Consider the following 19,247-nt stretch of genomic DNA (forward strand, 5'->3'; position numbering starts at 1 on the left):
CATAATTTTGTTTTGTGGTAAGGGTTACCAATAAATTTCATTCAGCCAATTGGTCGGCAAGAAGCAATTCATCCTCTGGCAGTGGTTGTCGCTTGTACTGCCACCGTGTGGCGATGTAAACGATCAAAAGCGACAAAGAGGCTATGGCAATTCCAGTCGAATTGATGAGGATTCCTTCAGCAGTCAACGGAGCGTACGACACTCTGAAAAAAACAAACAGATTTAAACCAAACAATTATTCCTACAAAATTTCGGCAATTAATAATTAATTCTTATTTTTTTAAATGTGCGAAGGAACCTGGAGAAAATGGCCTTTTCCAAGAGGCCCATAAGAGCGGCAGTTGTGGCCAGGCCGAAGATCATGAGTCCGCCGAAGACGTGCAATGGCATGTAGGAAGAGCGGAGCGAATGGCGGACGCCCGGAAACAAGAAAGCGACGAATCCAAAGAGCCACTGCAGTGCGAAACAGATGACGGCTGCTAGACCGACCCAGCTGTGCAGCGTGTACAAATTGTCGATGGGCGGTTCGGCCAGATTGTGCGAATCGAAAACGGCTTTCAGCCCCACCGAGGCCAGCAAAAGGGCCGTTATCATCATGATGGCGTGAAGTAGTTTCAGCTTCTTTTTCGGCTCGTTACGCAGCAGACGATACACCAAAATGCCTACAACCCGCAAACAGAGGGAAATTAATTTGTTTTTAACTTTGAATAGAAGGCCCCGCTTTTGCGGCTAAAAAATAAAAAATAAAATCAAGTTTTAATCATCACGCAAAATCAAGATTCCTCTTGCTTAACGAGATGGGGAAAACGTACGTTCCAGGAATTCAAATATCACGTCTTTTGTTCTGCGCTTTCTCAAAGAGACAAAAGAGAGGCTAGGATAATTTCTCTGCGCCCTTTTGTACGACACGAAAACCATGTTTTTCAAAAAGTTCGACAAAAGTGCGTTAATAAAGTCGGCGCTAGAGCCGCCGCTTGCCTTTTAACGGCGGTTCGCCAAAAGTTTTCACATTTTCCGCCTCTTTGAAAAAATAAAAAATTAACAACAACAAAAAAAAGAGAGTTTTCGTTTCACAGTTCTCTGTATGGAAAGAGCAATCCAAAACGCTGCTCAAAACTCGGTTGAAAACTAGTCTAATGATTACATATCCCCCCCTTTCGTTCAATGTCCTGGACTGGAGGGGGGATAAACCTGGCAAACATGTTGTTCATCAAGGCATTCAAACAAAAATGATTAAATAAAAAAAGGTTTTTAGAAAATAATAATTTTATTATAAAACCGCGGGATGATATGTAAAGATAAACGAGTACCGTGGCCGTAGAGGACGATGAGAGAGACCACCATGAGCACCGGATGCCAATTGAATTGGATGGCTGGAAAATCCTGCCAGGCGAAACCTCCGCGAAAATGAAAAGTCCAGACAAGCATAAAGACGACGACCAAAGTTGACAGTCCAGCCGTTACGCCGTAAAGCAACGGCATCCATTTCATCTCCGACTCGTTGGCTAAACGATTCATTTCTCCTCCTTTTCTTTTTTCTTTTTTCGGAATCAAATTCTGAGACCCTTTTTCCCCCCGCGTGCCGGAAATGAAGTTTTTAAAAATGCATTACAAAAGCAAAAACAGACAAATGAAAAATGGAACAAGGCGATGATGCGCGGGCTTATCCCGGCAAACTGTTGAACATTCGGAAGGTCCGTTCAATACGCAACGACGGGCGCAATCAGTTAACGTAGGTAACCCTTGACTACCAATCGATTTCGATCAACAAGTTTACACGTTAAAGAAAGACGGACGAAATTAGAACACACATAGCACGATACCACACCTAAGCACTACTCGTTGTTGATTGTTACCTATCGCTAGTTGCAAAAAAAGAGGGGGAAAAGGATGAAGCCGATTGGTGGCCAGAAATGGCAAGGAAATGAAAAGCTTTTGGCCAAACGTTGTCCGAGCAACTCAGGCAAGCAAGAGAGGGTTCTCTATACTAAATGCTGCATTTAGAGCACACGCCCCCTCCCTCACGGTTTCTTCCCTTTCTGTGTGTGTGTGTGTGTGTGTGTGTGTGTGGAGGGGGGCTTTCATTCTTCAGTTTTCTGCCCGCTCAATACTCCCGCACACACCGTGCGGGGTATCCCGTGAAAGCTGCAGAGAGAGAGAGAGAGACGTTCCATTTTGTTTAGTTCTTCCGCCAACAGAGGCGCTCCTTTCTTAAGATTCATTTGAAAATGACGAATAATTTTATTTTTATGGATTTTAAAAATTAAAACAAGTAAATAAAGATGGAAGGACAATGGTTAAGCGATGCCAAACATTCAATCAATTCACGGAGAATGGATGACATATGAAAATTGCCTTTAATTTTTCTAACTTTTTACTATCGAACTATGTCCTGCATAAAAATTCAAGGGTTTAAATTTTTTTTTAAACAAGAAAAAAACAAAGGATAGAAAAATGTGGAAACTGAAGAGCTTTCCGGAATGAGAGCACTCCAGTCCGCATCTCTCGGAACAAGACCAAAAAAAATATTCTTTGGCTCTTCTCTTCCGCACGTGTTTTTTTTTTTAAATACTCCGCTATATGTTTGCTATTGTGTTTCTCTTACTTTATTGATGACAAAGGATGCACTCGACAGTTTAGCCACTTGTGGAGCCGGGGGGACTTTTGAAACAGCCGCTAGCGAGCCAGCCACACACTCGTCTGATATTTTCTATCGCATCCGAATTGCGTCCAAAAACTAAACACATAACTAACGATCACTGTTGAAGGACATGTATATATATGCAAAGATGGGGACAGGAGGCCCGTAGCTGTTACGTGTGTGCGTAGCTCGGATCGATGATATCGATCCCGCGTCGACTGCCCTCCTTTTCAGGGCCCACATAGACGCGGACGTTCGTTTACAAACAATCCAGCCGTGTGGTTAAAGGGAAAAGATAACTGGTATAGGCCTATTTAAACCTAATAGGATATAACAATGAGGCCAGTAGTATATAAAAACAAGAGCACAACACACACACGTTCTCACTGCAATGGTAATTTGCGTTGTGTTATTGGGGTTTTAAAAAGAAAAAGAAAACGCAATCAATGCGGATCTTAATTGCGTCATGTTGTCGGTCCTCTTTTCCTGCTGTGTCCACACTATCGCCTTATGGAAATGATGACATTTTAAAGAGTATAACAAATGCAATCGTAGATAAATGGGTAAGGGCGCAAGTTAGGGGGGTAAAGCGGATAGTCAGGTGGCTTATCTAATCTGCGACAATTATTATGAAACTTTGAAAGAGGTGGAACTTTAGAAGCGGAGCTTTTTGTGAATTACATTAATAAATAGAAATATACTAAGCGTGCGACACAAATTAATCAATCACCTGAACGAAAATAAATTGCGACTAATATTGTGATAATATCAAGGTGAAAAATCACAATCAAAACGGACCTTGCGTTCTTCGTTTTGGAAAATTTGTAATTAAAAAAAAAAAACTTTAAAAAAGAAGAAATAAACTTTCACCCTTTTTGTAGTAACGGATTTTTACGTTGGAAATACGAATACGAGTCGGATCGAATTTTATTATTTATTGTCTCATCCATGGCGAATGCGGCGGATCGAATGCATCATTTATGCACGTGCCCACCTTCCATTATTATTGCAAAATGGCGTCTTTGTCCCTTCACTTATAGAATATGAACTAATCTACTAATCCAGCCCGCACGCAATCCATTTCAAATAACGCCCCCCATTAAAATTTATTCCATCAATTGTTTCCCCTTTTTGGCAGATTTCAATCCAAACTCTTTTTGCGCTCCGCAATTTGTTTGTCTAAACCAGTCAACGCTCCTTCTTTTTAATTCATTATTTTCTTTCTTTCTCACACGATTCCGGTGCATTGCGCAAATTTAATATATCTGTATCAATCTGTCATCGTTATTGTTGTCGGAATAAAAGGAGGCACACAATCCAGCATTCAAGTAACAATAACAAACCATCACCTACCCCATCACCTAACCCCCACCCCCGCGTAATCTCCCCTTCTCTTTGTTAAATAAAGATAGACGCTATTATGCAAAATAGAAAATACAAAAAAGTGCAACTTAAAGGGGAGGGAGCGCGTAAATCAATTAGGCGCTTGTATATGGGAGGTGCGGATGCGTGTCACTCTTGGCCGCAGTTCCAATATGCGGGGGAGGAGATATTCCATCATGCACAGATAATCCGCATCAAACAATATTAAAAGCTCAGTCCCATTTTCCCTCTGATAATTCAGAGAAGAAAAGAAAAGAAAAAAAAAAGTGCTCAATATTCCGAACGTTTTGATATTAATACGGGCACAAACAAGAATAATAGTTAGGACATGACAAGCAAAGGGGGAGGGAGGTCTCTCTCTCCGTTTTTGTGTTACTAATCAAGTGCCGGCGCGTGCTGTTGCGACCATCACATTCGACCGAGCGGAAAAGAAAAGGAGGGCAACACCCGGTGCCAGTCATATCGCATCGGAGGCGTACAGTTTAGTTGTGTTTTTAATAAAGAAAACGGAGGGGGGAAACGATAGATACTGAAATGCGTGGCCGCTTGTGCGTTTGTGTGTGTGCGGATGCGAATAACATCAGAAAAGAGAAATGGAGGGTGTCGCAGGTGTCCGGACGGGGATAGGCCAGTGCGTCTTTCAATATGTGGAAACTGCTGGCTGCTTCGTGATTTGTCCAAACCGATTTAAAGCGACCAACCAACAGCAAAGATGTGAAGAACAAGAACAGAAAGAAAGAAAAAAAAAAATGAATATGATTTCTGACACATCCAGCTTCCGCGTACGGATCCCCCCCTTCAGGGTATATAAATCGCAAGTGCAAACAAAGCAAGAGCCGGATATCCAGTTTGGTCATGATCTGTTCCAGTACGTAGCTATTCAATGATCCAGCGGGTTCATTTTTCGTTCATACTGAAAAGGATCTAGTTTTTGGAGGAGGAGGAGGAAGAAAAAATTCATCCGCATTCCGCCATGTCTTACAATGGCAGCGGAGCTCTGATCCATCATCATCATCACGATTACGGTTATCATCATCTCGTTGCGGGTATTCGATCTCCAACAGTTTCTTCCGCACCGGATTCTTCCTTTGTGGGCGCACAGGATCATCACCAGCGGCTCGACTGTTCCATGTCGGCCGCTTTGACTGGTTATCATCCTCATCAGCAAACGATCGGAGCTACCGATTGCGGTCAGACTCATCAGGCGGAACAATCGCAATCGATTGGGCAACCCATTTCACAAAAGGCTAAATCATCCGCAAACAGGTAAAAGGAATAACAACATCTTCTCCGCCAGTTATTTATAGTTACTGTTGATAAGAGCGCGAGATCGATCCGCAGAGATGGCGGCCAATTATTGCCGGTTGCAGTGCGCGAAAGAAGATGTAAAAAACACATATTTTCAGACCATTCCCTCCTCTCTGACACTCTTTTCTTGCATAAACTAATGAACCTCAGAAAGAAAAGGAAACGCCCTTTGTCGTTGAGATGTATTTGAAGGGAAGCTGCGCAAATGCTAAACTTTTTTTCGCCCCCCCGACTTGACGCATAGTTTTGAGCGCTACGAAAATCCGCAGACTTTCATAAAAAAAAGGAAGAAGGAAAAAAATTCCCTTCCTTTGTTAGCCCATGAAAATAGAACTTAATCGGCCCTTTTGCTTTTTTTATTATTTCCAAGAGAAAAACTCGTCCATGTGAAACGACTTTGTTTGGTTTAGTTGGGTTAGCGTAAACATTTGGGCGCAAGGTCATCATCATCAATCTGAAGAGAATCATCTTCAAACACACAAAAATAAGAAGTATCCCCCCCCCCTTTTTTTAAATCCATCAGTTGAAACCTTAAAAAAAATAAAATAAATCTTCATTCAACATTTTTTTTTTTAAATACCCCAATTTCGAAAATCAACTTCCGGTGGAAGCCTAGCGGATAACGATTGCGTAAGGCCAATATACCAATTGAATGGTGACTGTGATCGATATCTGCAAACTGGCCGTGGAAAGAGCGGGGGAGGAATAAAAAAACACGATTGACTGATGGAGTTTGTTGGGTCGCGTTAATTGATTAAGTGGGTTGTGAGACTGGCGGAGGAATTCCCTCCCAATTTTCCATTTGCAAAACAAATAAAAATAATAAAAAAGAAAAATCTGACAAAATACATTGTTGAGGCGTGCCCTTCTTTACACGGCTAAAGTAAAGCTCCCGTCTTTAAAAAAAAAAAAACAAACAAACGTCGAAAACGAACGTAAAAATGGGGGGGACGCAAAAAGCTTTTGATCCGCTTAGTCGAGAGCTATTTACTTGAGATGGTCGACTGTTATGCACAATAAAAAGAAATTGTGTGGCCAACAACAACAGTTTAAAGGCAAGCAGCAAAAACACACACGCACACACAGAGAAAATAGACGAAACTTCATGGGAGAATTGGCAACGCTGTAGCGTCTGTCTATTCAATCAGCTAAGCAATTGCGTTGATCCCTTTTTTCTTTTAAACACATTTAAGGCGCACCATTCAAAATTTACTTAAACGTCTGTCCATTATTCGATTAAAAACAATTGCAAATCTGTTTTCAAAATTTGTTTTCACAATAAAAAATTAAAAGGGGAATGAGACCTTGCCGGTTGTCTGCGACGGCCAAGAAACGGAAACGGGTGGCGACGGTTGCGCAGCGAAGGGCGGCAAACATCCGCGAGCGACGTCGCATGTTCAACTTGAACGAGGCGTTCGACAAATTGCGACGCAAAGTGCCAACGTTCGCCTACGAGAAGCGACTGTCGCGCATCGAAACTCTACGTCTAGCCATTACGTACATTTCGTTCATGGATCAAGTCATCCGCAACGAATCCAAATCATCACAACCCATTGCGTCTTCCAGCGCCACTCATCCACTCGCTTCCGCAGTCGATTATCGGGAGTCTACTTCCTGGTGAATTGAATTTCATTTTTCAGGTACAGACATTTTTTTTTGTTTAGTTTAGTTTTCATCATTTAACGCAATTCAGTTTGACCTATACGTCTCTGACAAAACATTTAAAAAACACTGTAAAAGGGGGAGGGAAAAAAAAAGAAAACTCTTGCCAATCAGTGAAATTGAAAGTTGAATGAGGAAACTTTTGTGTGTGTGTGAGCTACTTGACTAAAAAGGGGTTGGGATCGAAAACATTTAAAAAGATTAACTAGGGGAGGTATTGTTCATCACCTGCCAACGACATGAGATCGATCGTGGTCGGCGTCCAAGTTGATTGGGTACACAACAATTCGCCCCGGGAAAAAAAGAAGAACCTCGTCCAGTTCTAAAAACTCCAGACACAACATCGCCGCGTTTAGCTGCTGCTGCAAACTCAATTTCATCAAGTGCAGTTCTATTTACCGCATACACGGCACAATACGAAGCCGTAGATGAACTTCACTATTAGGCTTACACACACACACAAATTACCTGTTTTTTTTTGGGGGGGTGGTGGGGACTACAAGTCAACACGGCAAATGTTTGGCTAGAGATGAAAAAAAAAATAGCTAATGGGGGTTAGTTACGTACCCGGGGAACTCAAAACATAATGAACAATTGCAATGGTAAAATCAACTCGAAATATCACGTGGCCGAAGTGAATTTTCCCCAGACTGAACATCGTCCAAAGACAAGGAGATATGAAGAGTTTCTTGTTCCTCAGCAAAGTCTCTCCACCAAGTTCCCAATTAGACGAAATGGAAGACAACCAACGAGGGGAAAACGAACAAATGCAAGAATTTCATTTCCCCTGTTTGCAAAACATTGTGTATGAGCATATATAAACACGTAAGCGGAAACTTCCTTCCATCAGCGCATCACGTGAGTTTTCAGCTTGTCATAAACGGAAAGCAAATGTTAATAATTTTTTAAAAATCCTTTACGACCCTTTAACACGGAAGGAAGGGTTTCAGTAGCGATCGTAGAAAGCGGAAGCCAACCCCCTTTTTTTTTTATTCTAATTAAACCAGTTTATCTTATCGCAATTCCCTCGATGTCTAATTATTTCCGACGAATTGACAACGGGGTACCATCGTTTGATTTTCTTTGACGGGTCTCGTATGCAATGACGTCATGACGAACCTCTTTATCCTGGTAATCAATTTTCCCGCTGTATTTAAATTGTATACGAGGAGGGTTAGTAGGTGATCCCGAAGCTGCACACCGTGCAGGGGCGTACATATTTGAACACGAAACCAATGTATGAATCACTACTTGACACTGGTAAAACTTTGATTTTCGCATCCCCTTTTTTGTTTTGTTTTTGTTTGAATTATATGGTAGACAATGACATTGGGGGTTTGCCGGATGCAAACGCCCACTTTCCCCTCCCTACTGCACGTGTTAACATCGTTCGTTTTCATATTCAGATCCCCCCCCCCAAAAAAAAATAATTCTGCGTCTTATCTTTTTACAGCAAAAACCAATAGAGGAAAACCTCGTTCTCGATTTCTTTTTCCCAGATTACATAAATAAAATTATAAAGCGTGCGGAATTTGTTAACAAATTGATAGACGGAAGCCCAGCAAATCCTATTAGGTAATTGCTGTTATTCAACAGAGGGTACGCAAACATTCGATCGCATCTACTACCGTTCACTTTCCATTATTTTGAAAATCAAATCGCATCTACCGAGTACAAAAATCCAAATAGAAAAGCATTAATCGTAAGAGAATGTTTTTGATTTTTTAATGTCAACGTTTCCCGCGCAATTCCCCCCGTACTTTCCTCGAATTATTTGGTGTGGACTATTCCACGTTTTTAAGCGCTTAAATTTTCAAAAGTTAAAGTGCATGTCCCCCTTTTTTTTTTCGCTGTATCGATCAACTTGTAAATATTCTTTTCTTCCCCTGCTACACATCCACCCCACAGAACGAAGGAATCTTTTTTCACGGTTTCGCCATCATCCACCCACCCAACGAAAGGTCTTTTCATCCAAAAACATCAAAGTGAAAACGCACCGTGACGTGTGAGAGCTATTTCAATGAGACAAAGGAGATTCGTGTGGTGAGACGCAGCGAAAGATAAAAGAATTAAAGCGCATAGAGTTTTTAAAAAAATGTTGGCAACAATCAGTCGGCGGGGGCGATGGCTTTAATTGCCGATTGCTCATCGATGCTTCAGAACGATTTAAATAACAAGAGCTTCCTTCACGCAAATATGTCGATATGTTCAGAACGCGTTCACCTTCTACGCAGCTACACGAAATAAAAATACTGCAGTTCTTTGTTTGCAGAATTTTATAGCGACATCTGGCAAAACTCTTCAAATGCTTCTATTTTGATTTATTTGTCAAGCAGGAAAGAGTGCTGAAAGTCTTCCATAATCGCCATCGAATAAATCTCTAAAACACACAAAGCTACACCTCGGGATCGAGCGGGAAAAAGTCTTCCAGAAAATATCGTTTGTTGTTGCAAATATCTTGTTTGTTTTGTTTTGTTTCTAAATTTCTTTTCCCATTTTGTAAATGTGATTTTTCTTGAATGTTAAATCAAATTTAATATACTACGTGTTGCAAGAGATAAGAACTCTTGCGTCACACAACTCATCAAAGCAAGTTTGAAATAAAGGCCAAAGATGTGTCTGTTGCTACATGGAATTCAACCTCTCCAACAAAAATAAAACGCACGACTATTTTCACTCCCGAATTAAAAAAATATCGATCTTTATCACTGGCTTATGATCGTCAGAATGGTCGACATTTTAAACCAAAAGTAAATTGTGCGTGGGATGAAATATCTTTGGATATTACAAGAGAGAAAACATTTTGAATTCACGTCATGCGAATGAGGTGAGTGCCAAACTTTTAGTTCTCGCCCCCTTTTTTTTTACGATACTATGTCAAACATTTTCAATGGTGAGGAAAGGAAGCTAAAAAAAAAAAATAGTTTGAATGCTCACCAGGGGAAATCTATCAAAGTGGAAGCTTGCGTTTGAGAAGGGCCATAACGCGGACGTGCAGTTTCACCATAAGGAAAAAGTTTTTTATAACAAAATTTATGACAAAAGGCGGCGAAGGACACATGCAAACTGCATGTCGCGCTTGACATCACGCAGACATGCACAGAAGGCAGAGGGATTGCAAAACCAACAAAAGGTCTAATTTGTGTAAAGTGGTTGAGTTGGGTTGACTTACGTTGGGAGAGAGGACCCCTAGCAGCAGCTGATCTCCTGGTTGTCCCACTGAAAAAAGAGAGGAAAGGAGGGTTCAGATTACGTTAAATGTCAGGTGTGAGCAGTCTGCAAGTCTTTTGACGACAAGAATAGTATATGGGTCTTCAAATAGATTGAGCTTGCTAAAACTGGATATGGTTGCCACAGCTCAATTATGTTTTCCTAGCCAGTTGGATTCCCAAATATAAAACCAGTGCATCCACCACTTCAGCAAGAGGGATACCCTTTTCTTTTCGTAAACTGGAACTGAAACATCTTTTTTTTTGGGGGGGAGGGGGTAAGGATAACACCCACCATCTCACTTTTCTATAATTAGAATCCCTGTATATGGTAAATTAATGAAAAAGGAAGGAAGAGAGGACCTGATGATAAACTTCCAACAACTTCGGACTGGCAACCACCACAACGATTCAGCCTTAAAAGAGGCAAAGAAACTAATGCTCTATTTGGACCTGCTGAAGCTTGGATAAAAAGAAATTATAGTACCATCAAAAACAAAACAAAAACTAAATAGTTCTGCTCACTCAAGCTTGACAAGGAACAAACTTGTTTTACTGAAACTTTCGGTAAGCCTATTAAACACGCGTATGGCAGTGCGAGCATTCTTACAAGTTTAGGCCTGCATTCATAATGAAGTAACATTCAACGATCAAATATTCGACAGAACCTAATAAAAACGGATGAAAATCCGAAAAAAAAGTAATACTTGTTTCTCACCAGCGATAAAAGTGTGGAATAGAGACGAAGAGTTACAAATGAAACAACAAATTTACGTATGTTGACGTTGGCACAGATTTTTGAGAGTGCGGGAAAGAGGCTCACTAGAAGGTGAGGTCTAAACAGAGATATTTATCTCGTAAGTAATTAAAAATTATTTTAACTAGGCAAAATGATATTACCAAATTTATGATCTCTTGTACAAGACTTTTAAATAAATAAAAAATAATTAACGAACCAATTAAAAAATGAGACGATCGTGTCACTTTGCTTTTGAATTACAATGACTGCGTTAACATAATAAATGATTCCACAGACACGGTGTTCGTTATTATTATTATTATAACGACGTGAGAAATAACATCTGTCAGCACTTACACTGCCGTCAGGTTACGAGCAAATTGTGCGAAGCGCAGGCGCCTATCCTTATGCAACTCAAACTGCTGCACGTATAGAACAAGAATCGAGTCTTGTCCTTTTTTCTGTCCCGAACGGAATGTATACGACCGCGCATCAGCAGCAAACGATGATGGTGTCACAGACATACTGGAACGAACTGTAGTAGCTTCAAGTCGACCAGTTCCAGTTGATTCTTCAATCAGTTATCAACTCGACAATCCCCTCCGTGTCTGTCCACGTGAATCTTTTATTTTGTGCTCGTCCAATGCAAACTGTCCATTGTTTATCGCATGCGACATACGTAACTTTAGTGCCGACTAGATCTTGCGGAAAGTGGGCGCGGATTAATTGCTGAGTGCTGTCAGCGGATCATCCTTATTCGAACGTGAGTTTCTTACGAATTCATTTTTGATTTTTTCAGAATATTATACCTCAGATAGAAGGGACGTGCGTCAAACAGACGACACCAATGGGCATAATCGTTTGACGGATGCGTCCCTCCCCCAAAAGAAAATCTATTATCTATTTTGCATGTATGAAAGCGAGTAGCTTGTGACCTTCATTTACGTTTCTCCAGTGGGGATTGCGATGTTTCTTATACCGTTATCTCCTTTCTCCGGATTAGAATTCGTGAAAGACATGAGCTTTTATAGTCTAACCAGAAATTAGCTTACTCTTCCTGAATGTAGAACAGGATAAAGACTGATGTGCTTTATTCTTGAATTACAACTGTTCGTGTTTTTGAAAAGATTTCCACGCGCTAGAGATGAAATCTTTAATATACACAAGATCTAATTCCAAGAAGGCGCAGGTTTATACATCCGTAAAGCTTCTTAATATTAAGGTCAGAACAAAAGAAAGGCAAGCGGATTTATTGAGTGCAAAACAAATTGACTAAGATTTATACTACAGACTGCTAAATATAATTAGGCAGCTGGGCTTTTGTTCGTGTAGAATTCTGCTTTTTTTCTATGTAGCCTAAGACCTGTTTAATATAAAGTTCTTTTGTTTTTCCGTTCGTTCAAAACTGTTCCGCTTACGAGTGAAGATATGGTATAACTTGCGCAACTGAATGTAATCATTTCAAACATTTTTGGCCAGCACAAGATTAAAAAACGTTATAGTTGAAACGAGTCACATTTTTGGCTACATGAACTAGACGCCATTGTAAATATAGACATTTGTATGGGCTTTTTAATATATACGTACGGGTGCAGATAGATATATGAACTTGTAATCTTATTTTGCGGGACGGATAATAGTCACTCTAATAAACGCTCACAGCTATATGCCATCACTGTGGCAACTCTTCGAATTTTCAGTCTGGTGGACACAAAATGATTTTTTTTGTGAGAATTGCATCCAATTTCACCTAGGTGAATGTAAAAACGAATTGATTCACAAGATTTAATATTTTTCTTGTGGTTTTTTATTTTTTTGTGGAGGGGGGGGCTTCTTTGGCGATATCGCGAAATTGCGAATCTTTGTTGTTTTTATTGCCATTTGCAAAATTGAATGAAATGTAATAAAACAAACGAAAAAAAAAGTTGTTTCTGAGTGAAGCGGCATACGCTTGAAAAAGATGAATTAGTTTTATTTGCCATTGAATTAATTGCCTTTTAGGTAAATCAAATTTTTTTAAACTGACAAATGTGAATAGCAATTTGTGAAAAATTTGCAATGCGTCCAACTGGCCTTCAGGTATAGACTCGCTGTAAATAATTAAAATACAATTAACCCAACCCTGAAATGATAAACCTATACGATTTTGAGCCCCCATGTAAATCCGATGGATTTACAAACGCATCATCATGGATTTACGGCCAGAAATGCGGCTGGATGAGCTATTTTTGTTTTCGTATAAGAAATACGATTGATATAGAAGAAATAAGCGGTGACAGACTGGAAACCATTTTGGAGAATTTTGCTATCAAAACCTACGGCTGTTGTTTGCTGCTCGTGTCACCATCCATCAGTCTGATGTTGTTGATCCCTCATTGTGCTCTTCTTTTATGTACATACGTGTGGGCGATACCAATGCTCTCCCCCTTCCATTGATTCACGCTCCCTCTGCAGCGCCAGCATTGCCATCGGCAGGCCGTTTTAAATCGATTCCCATAGCATAAAGCCTGACATCAATCTAGCGCATCCAAAACAGTCCATCGCCGTATATAAATCTACTCATTTCAGCGGCTACACAAGAAATGAAATTCATCGATTCAAAAACTGGTGGTATATGAAAAACATTTCGTCCTTGTAAAAAACAAAATGGATGTGATCTCAATAAATGTGGGTCATTCCAAACTGGTCATATAGTTTTGGTGTACACGTATATACCCGACGTTAATCAGATCGACGTTGGAAAAAAGCCCAAACGAATATGGTGACAGGGTTCGTTTCACCATTTGTTTTGAATGATGATGTCTGCGTTGCATGTGGGCGAATCAGTCGCATAACCTAATCGAGTTGCGCGTTTCACGTGGAACATTTTTTTGTTATGACGACGATACTATAATTGGAAAACATTTCGGCCAACGATTGCTGCTGCGCACAAGGACTTACATCATACAATAAGGCATGCATAATGTCCATAAAAATCCACGATATGGTGAATTTTTGCTTCGCGGGAGGCTACAACTGAGTGACGGTCACGCTAGAAAAACATGTGAGGCGAACCGTATATAATAGTAACAGAAGAAAGACATGTGAAGAACTAACCCGAAAAATGCTGTAGGACCTCCCAGCCAATTGATTAGACCACTGAGCGTGTACCTTCAGGTCTACCCGTACCCTTTTGTTTTGTTATTTTTATTCTGTGTATTTTTAAATTAAGTTAAGGCCTTTGCTCAATAGTCACATAGCGTACACTGCATGAGTGAATGCTATTTTGTATGGAGGAGTGTTGGACCGGAGCGCAACGTTTGCGTGTCGTGAAACAACTTGGATGCATTTCTAGGAAAGAGTCAATTAGTCTTGCGATTTTACCTGGTTAGTATCGTCGAGGTTATGTGCCATGTTTTTTGCAGGTGCTATAACAACGGTATGTTAGATCTCATTGGTTTTCTGAAGTGCCTTAGGCTCTAAATTTTTACTTTTTAATAAGCAACAATAAAGAAACACGCACTTTGTTACACAAAATTCTCGGTTTGTCGGGAATCGCTATAAAGCTGACGTGAAACAGCACATTCCCCCCTTTTATCAAAACGAAAAAAAAAAAAAACATAAATTATTTAATTAATTAAAGCGTATTACCAAGCCCATAAGTAACGAGAAAAGGCACATTGTCAGCAGCACGCTGCGATATTTATATTGCGTCGTTTATGTTAGACACCAAAGATTGATTCGTCAAGCAATTAGACAAGATTGCCCTCCACTTTTTGTTTTTGTTCCCATACAATCGTTTTATATCACGAGCAATCCGAAAGAAAAACGAAATTAGTTTGTTTTTAAATGAGGCTATTTGTAACAGACATTTCTGCCTATTTTATCTTTGGAAAAAAAAAAACGCTGATGATCCTCTCAGCCCACATAACTTATATAGATTGCATAATAATAAAGAGAGACTTAGCCATCACATGCTTCATTGCTTTCCAATGACTTTCGGCGCTGGCTGCGACCAAGAAGATGCCGATGTGCTCTCTGCGAAAAAGTTATTAACCCACCCTTCCTGATGGTGGTTCTATATATATAATGCTCTTTCATGAATACATAAAGCCAACAAGCTTTGCTGTCTGGATCGAGATATGACCAGTACAGCTTATACAACGCACATAAGCTATTACCATGCATGGTGATTATTTTTTGTTTTCGTTAGTAGAATATAGATATGCTGGCTGTTGTCTTTGCATTAACCATTGCCAACTGTAAAACAAGCCAATAATAATAGAAACTTGATGTGTGTTGAAAGGTATAGCCCACAACATTATTTTTGCCCGTGATTGTTGGATACGATGAGGAGAAATATAAACACAGTGAAGGACCCCGTCTAATTGCATCTGCTTTTATATACGGAAATTCGATTGGTCAGCTATTTGTGGTTCCATTGAAAATCGCCTTAACATGAATGCGTTTTTCAAAGCTGAATTTAATTTGACCGTATTTCGAAATGAATACATAGGGTTTCAGTATCGACACTATAAGTCAAATATAATTTGGACTTGTATAGTACAACCCACAGTAACCAGTGCAGCGCTCGATTCATTAGCTCAAAGAATTACGTAACGAACTTTTGTATGAAGTATAGACTATATATTGTACTTTGGTGCTATGCAATAGTGAGTATAGAAACGAGTGAAGCCTTATCAGCGAACATTGCCTAATAAAGCCTTAAAATATGCAGAAGAACATCTTACAGAAACGTTTCGATTCAAGCCCATTTGAATGCAAATGAACTTTGTAAAAATATATAGAGACAATAAACTTGGCTATGAACTGCGAAAGCCAGCAAGCCACACAATCAATGTCTATAACAAAAATGGGGAAAGGCTTGAATCGTAAAACACAATGACACGACTGACAATGGAAATTGATATGTGTACACCTAAAGTTCTACGAATATACGATTCGTAATATTCTCGGGCAAAAAAAAACAGCTCCCAAGGTTAGAAAAATAAGTTTTTGTGTTTCGTTCCTTACCCTACCCTCGAATTACGTCATCGTTCGTCCAACCTTCACAACGGAGTGATGGTATATCATTGACAAAAGATCACCACAAAAATAGGTAGCCAAATTTTTAGCCATTAAGAAAGCCGACCCTTCCCAACAATTTGATTCAAACTAAAACAAAAGAAAATCTAACAGCAAAAGCAGACATCCTATTTTCATATTAAACATTTCCTTTTCTCAGACAAATATAGAAAAAATGAAACAAAACATTACCCATTTTCTGCGACTGTTCCATTTGTGTTGTCAAATGTCTCTTGCAAAGAGACTTGTAACCTCTACGTCGACAACCATAACAATACAAAAATCTAAGATAGGTATTGTGCCTTATTAGGTCCTTGGTCAGGTGCCAACAGCGTTGCCCAATTCTGTTTCTCTCCAGTTACCGAGAAAAGACAAATGACGAATTATAGCCTAAAGATGTTTCGTCTATATCTTTATGCCTCATTACTTTTATGTCGACAAAGGTTTGAGATTGTTCCAGTATAGATAATTCTTTAAAAAAAGAGAATTTTCTTTGTTATTTTTTACAATCCAACATAAAGCAAATCAAGGATTATACATATACCTTTTTAAAATTCTTGTCCCAAATTTGGCGGTAAAAATCGCAGTAAGAGTTGAAGTAAAAAGGGACAAAATCAATTATTTGGAGACAATAGATGATGGAATTGCAGGTCATTAGGCTTCATATTGTTTCATTAACTCAATTATCTGTATGTCACACAATACATAGCACTTCCTACGGATTACACGCCAGCTGTTGGTATTGCTTTGTGTGAATAACTTAGCAACATCACGTACTCTTATTATTATAAAGCAACACACGATGGCGTTGTATGACAAGAATCAACACAAAGTCCATTCAAGCTGCTGTGGGATTGTCTGCGAAGAAAAACAAAACAAAAAGATGGATAGCTTAATTTAGATATTGTCTAATGAAAGAGGGCACTTCTCGTCGCACAGCTGATGATGTGTACGTGTCGAGTCAAATGTATCATGTCTTAATTGTCTTATACACCACATTTTTTCCACATTTATTTTTCGATTTATTTAAAAATTGCTTGTTTTGCTTGGTAAAAGCTGGCGAAATGAATGTTTATAAGCCCAAAAACACATGGATCGTTACGCTCGTTATTACCCGGCAACCTTTTTTAACGCGTATGTAATCGAACTCAAATGAGGTACCTCAAATGTGAATTTAAAAACAACAACAACAAAAAATGAAGCAAATAGAAATGTTATTATATAACATTGAAACCCTTTGTTTGTGTGGACGGTGCATTCAAGCCGACAACCTGAAAGTCTGTGAAAATCGTTGTTTACACAATGTGCGATGCCTTTTCATCCCCAGCGTTTACATAACAATAGGACCACGCAGTACAAGAACTTGAACTGTTTTGCTTGCATTCAAAATATATATTTTTTATTACAACAATTACAAAAAAAGGTAGTCTAACATTTATTGAATCTGTTTTTTTCACTTCTCTTCTTTATTCTCTATAATAGTTTAAATTTTATAAATCAAACTAAAGGTTTTGTAAATTTCATTGCCATCAGACAAGCGAATATTCTATGGACGTCACCATAAACTATGCACGAAGGCTTATGTATGCATTTCTTTTTATATTGGATGTTGTGTAATATCGCGATAAACACGGCCGCGAGCAGCATGGAGGGCAGCCGACATTTCGCCCTCAAATCATTCAGATAGAAATCAACAAAAGAATTTTCATTCTTGTTCTTGTTGTACTTCTACAAATAAATTGCAGAACAGGCAAATCCTGTTGCCCAAGACATTCTTTTGATTTTTTCCCCCTCATACATGGGCTATACATAACAGTTTGGCGTAAGCTTTGAAGCGGCCTGTCCTATCATATTCAAATTTCGTATAGAGCTTATAGGAAAATCCACCAGGAAACTGTTAAAATACCGTTTTATCAAATCAAATCCACCGTCTACTGTCGCATTTCACATACCTCTATACGTCTTAACATATATACATATTAAAATTTGCAAGATTAATCTTACGCATTTATACGTGTTCACCAATATCTAAAGTGACGCAGTAAACGGCCAGTTCAATACTACTCGTCTAGCAGACGACTTTCGCGGCCTATAGTATACGTATACAGCACACAATTTAAAGGGGGCATCGATCTTTTTAAAAAGAAACTATATAAAACAGTTTAACTGCTGAAGAAAGATAAACTCGATGGTTGAAAAGGATATAAAAAACTGTTGAATTGATTTCTGCTAGGATATATCTATAACAGCTAGAGAGAGAGAGTGTCTATATATATATTTTAAAAAGAAAAAGACACATGTGTAAGAACTTCTCGCTTTGACTGTGGGCTCCACAACAGCGAGGCCGTATTGCCCCATTTTATACACCAGCAGCACTATCCCAATGTATGCTAATGTGATGGTTATTCCCTTGGTTCCCTGTCTTCGCTCACACACATTCTGCTGTATGTACTATATAGGTCGACCATATAGACAAAAGCTATACGTGCTCTATATACAATGTATAGGCGATGTTTGCGTATATATATATATGTGCATACATATAAAAAGGTTTTCAAGCTTTATATAGCTTTTTGCCCAGATGTAACACATAAAAAGTGGCTCCCCAACACGAAAAGAGAAAAATTCAACGCACTGTGAAAACATCAAAGAAATTCTTGGGAGTTAACATATTACAAGAGACGTACAGCTATATACATTTGGGGGAGGAGGATAGTTTTTATCATTTTATCGTCTGCTGTTTTTTGTTTTTTTACTCAAAATTTATGTGTTATGTAGCTACTTTTTTTTAAAGCTAGTCTGCACAAAAACTTGTGGTTGTGCAATCGTTTCTTTCTGATATAGCAACTGAAATATCATCTTGATATTTTACGTGAAAAATAAAACGATGTATATTTACGTATAGCCTATAAAGAAAGGGGAAACAAAAGACACTGTCACGTATAAGTACACAGCATCAGCAATTGTAACGTGACAGGTCATATCCCGACGGGACTCACGCCGGACGATCATGAGACAACCCTTGAGCTTTTGCTTGTATATATAAGAGCATCATGCAATATTTATTTTGTAATATGAATATATTATACTCGTTAAATTTCCACATTGTTTACCTAAATAAAAGTAGTAGTCTCACTATACATAACCCACACCTAAATAGCAAGGGGATGAATTAGATTACGTAATGCCAAAATTTGCCTGTAAAAATATGCACGCTGTGAGACCAGTACAGATTCTTATT

At 39.1% G+C, this 19,247-nt stretch overlaps 3 protein-coding genes across 14 annotated transcripts in view; 2 read left to right on the top strand and 1 right to left on the bottom strand.

The window, feature by feature from the left end:
- LOC116920028 (plasma membrane ascorbate-dependent reductase CYBRD1) lies at positions 1 to 11,481 on the bottom strand. 12 transcript variants are annotated; one of them, XM_045168029.1, is made up of 6 exons: positions 10,922 to 10,973; positions 10,814 to 10,823; positions 10,167 to 10,213; positions 1,311 to 1,565; positions 299 to 662; positions 1 to 203 (listed from the first exon to the last, which is right to left on the bottom strand). In XM_045168029.1, the coding sequence occupies exons 4-6, from the start codon at positions 1,516 to 1,518 to the stop codon at positions 38 to 40; spliced, it is 738 nt and encodes a 245-aa protein (XP_045023964.1). In that variant the 5' UTR covers positions 1,519 to 1,565; positions 10,167 to 10,213; positions 10,814 to 10,823; positions 10,922 to 10,973; the 3' UTR covers positions 1 to 37. The 12 variants fall into 12 exon arrangements, with proteins under 12 accessions (XP_045023964.1, XP_045023936.1, XP_045023930.1 ...); XM_045168001.1 differs by lacking the exons at positions 10,814 to 10,823; positions 10,922 to 10,973 and adding an exon at positions 11,300 to 11,481; XM_045167995.1 differs by lacking the exons at positions 10,814 to 10,823; positions 10,922 to 10,973 and adding an exon at positions 11,300 to 11,481 and having other exon boundaries at positions 1,311 to 1,583.
- On the top strand, positions 4,802 to 9,578 carry LOC116920395 (protein Fer3). The gene is made up of 3 exons (XM_032926619.2): positions 4,802 to 5,290; positions 6,626 to 6,972; positions 9,331 to 9,578. The coding sequence occupies exons 1-2, from the start codon at positions 4,998 to 5,000 to the stop codon at positions 6,951 to 6,953; spliced, it is 621 nt and encodes a 206-aa protein (XP_032782510.1). The 5' UTR covers positions 4,802 to 4,997; the 3' UTR covers positions 6,954 to 6,972; positions 9,331 to 9,578.
- Positions 11,420 to 19,247, top strand: part of LOC116918570 (metabotropic glutamate receptor 2) — a 19,490-nt gene continuing 11,662 nt past the window's right edge. The window contains 1 exon segment of the mRNA XM_045167979.1: positions 11,420 to 11,705. The gene's annotated coding sequence lies outside the window, so the exon portion shown is untranslated.

This window comes from Daphnia magna, linkage group LG1, assembly GCF_020631705.1.
Source record: "Daphnia magna isolate NIES linkage group LG1, ASM2063170v1.1, whole genome shotgun sequence".
NCBI classification, from domain to species: Eukaryota; Metazoa; Arthropoda; class Branchiopoda; order Diplostraca; family Daphniidae; genus Daphnia; species Daphnia magna.

Excerpts from the sequence above, each read along its gene's own strand:
- LOC116920395 (XM_032926619.2), top strand. The coding sequence starts at position 4,998 with ATGTCTTACAATGGCAGCGGAGCTCTGATCCATCATCATCATCACGAT. Across the intron at positions 5,291-6,625 it reads GCTAAATCATCCGCAAACAG|GGGAATGAGACCTTGCCGGT; the intron begins GTAAAAGGAATA and ends AAAAATTAAAAG.
- LOC116920028 (XM_045167995.1), bottom strand. The coding sequence starts at position 11,466 with ATGTCTGTGACACCATCATCGTTTGCTGCTGATGCGCGGTCGTATACA. Across the intron at positions 1,584-10,166 it reads TAGGGGTCCTCTCTCCCAAC|GCACGCGGGGGGAAAAAGGG; the intron begins GTAAGTCAACCC and ends ACTTCATTTCCG. Across the intron at positions 663-1,310 it reads CATCGTCCTCTACGGCCACG|GCATTTTGGTGTATCGTCTG; the intron begins GTACTCGTTTAT and ends TGCGGGTTGTAG.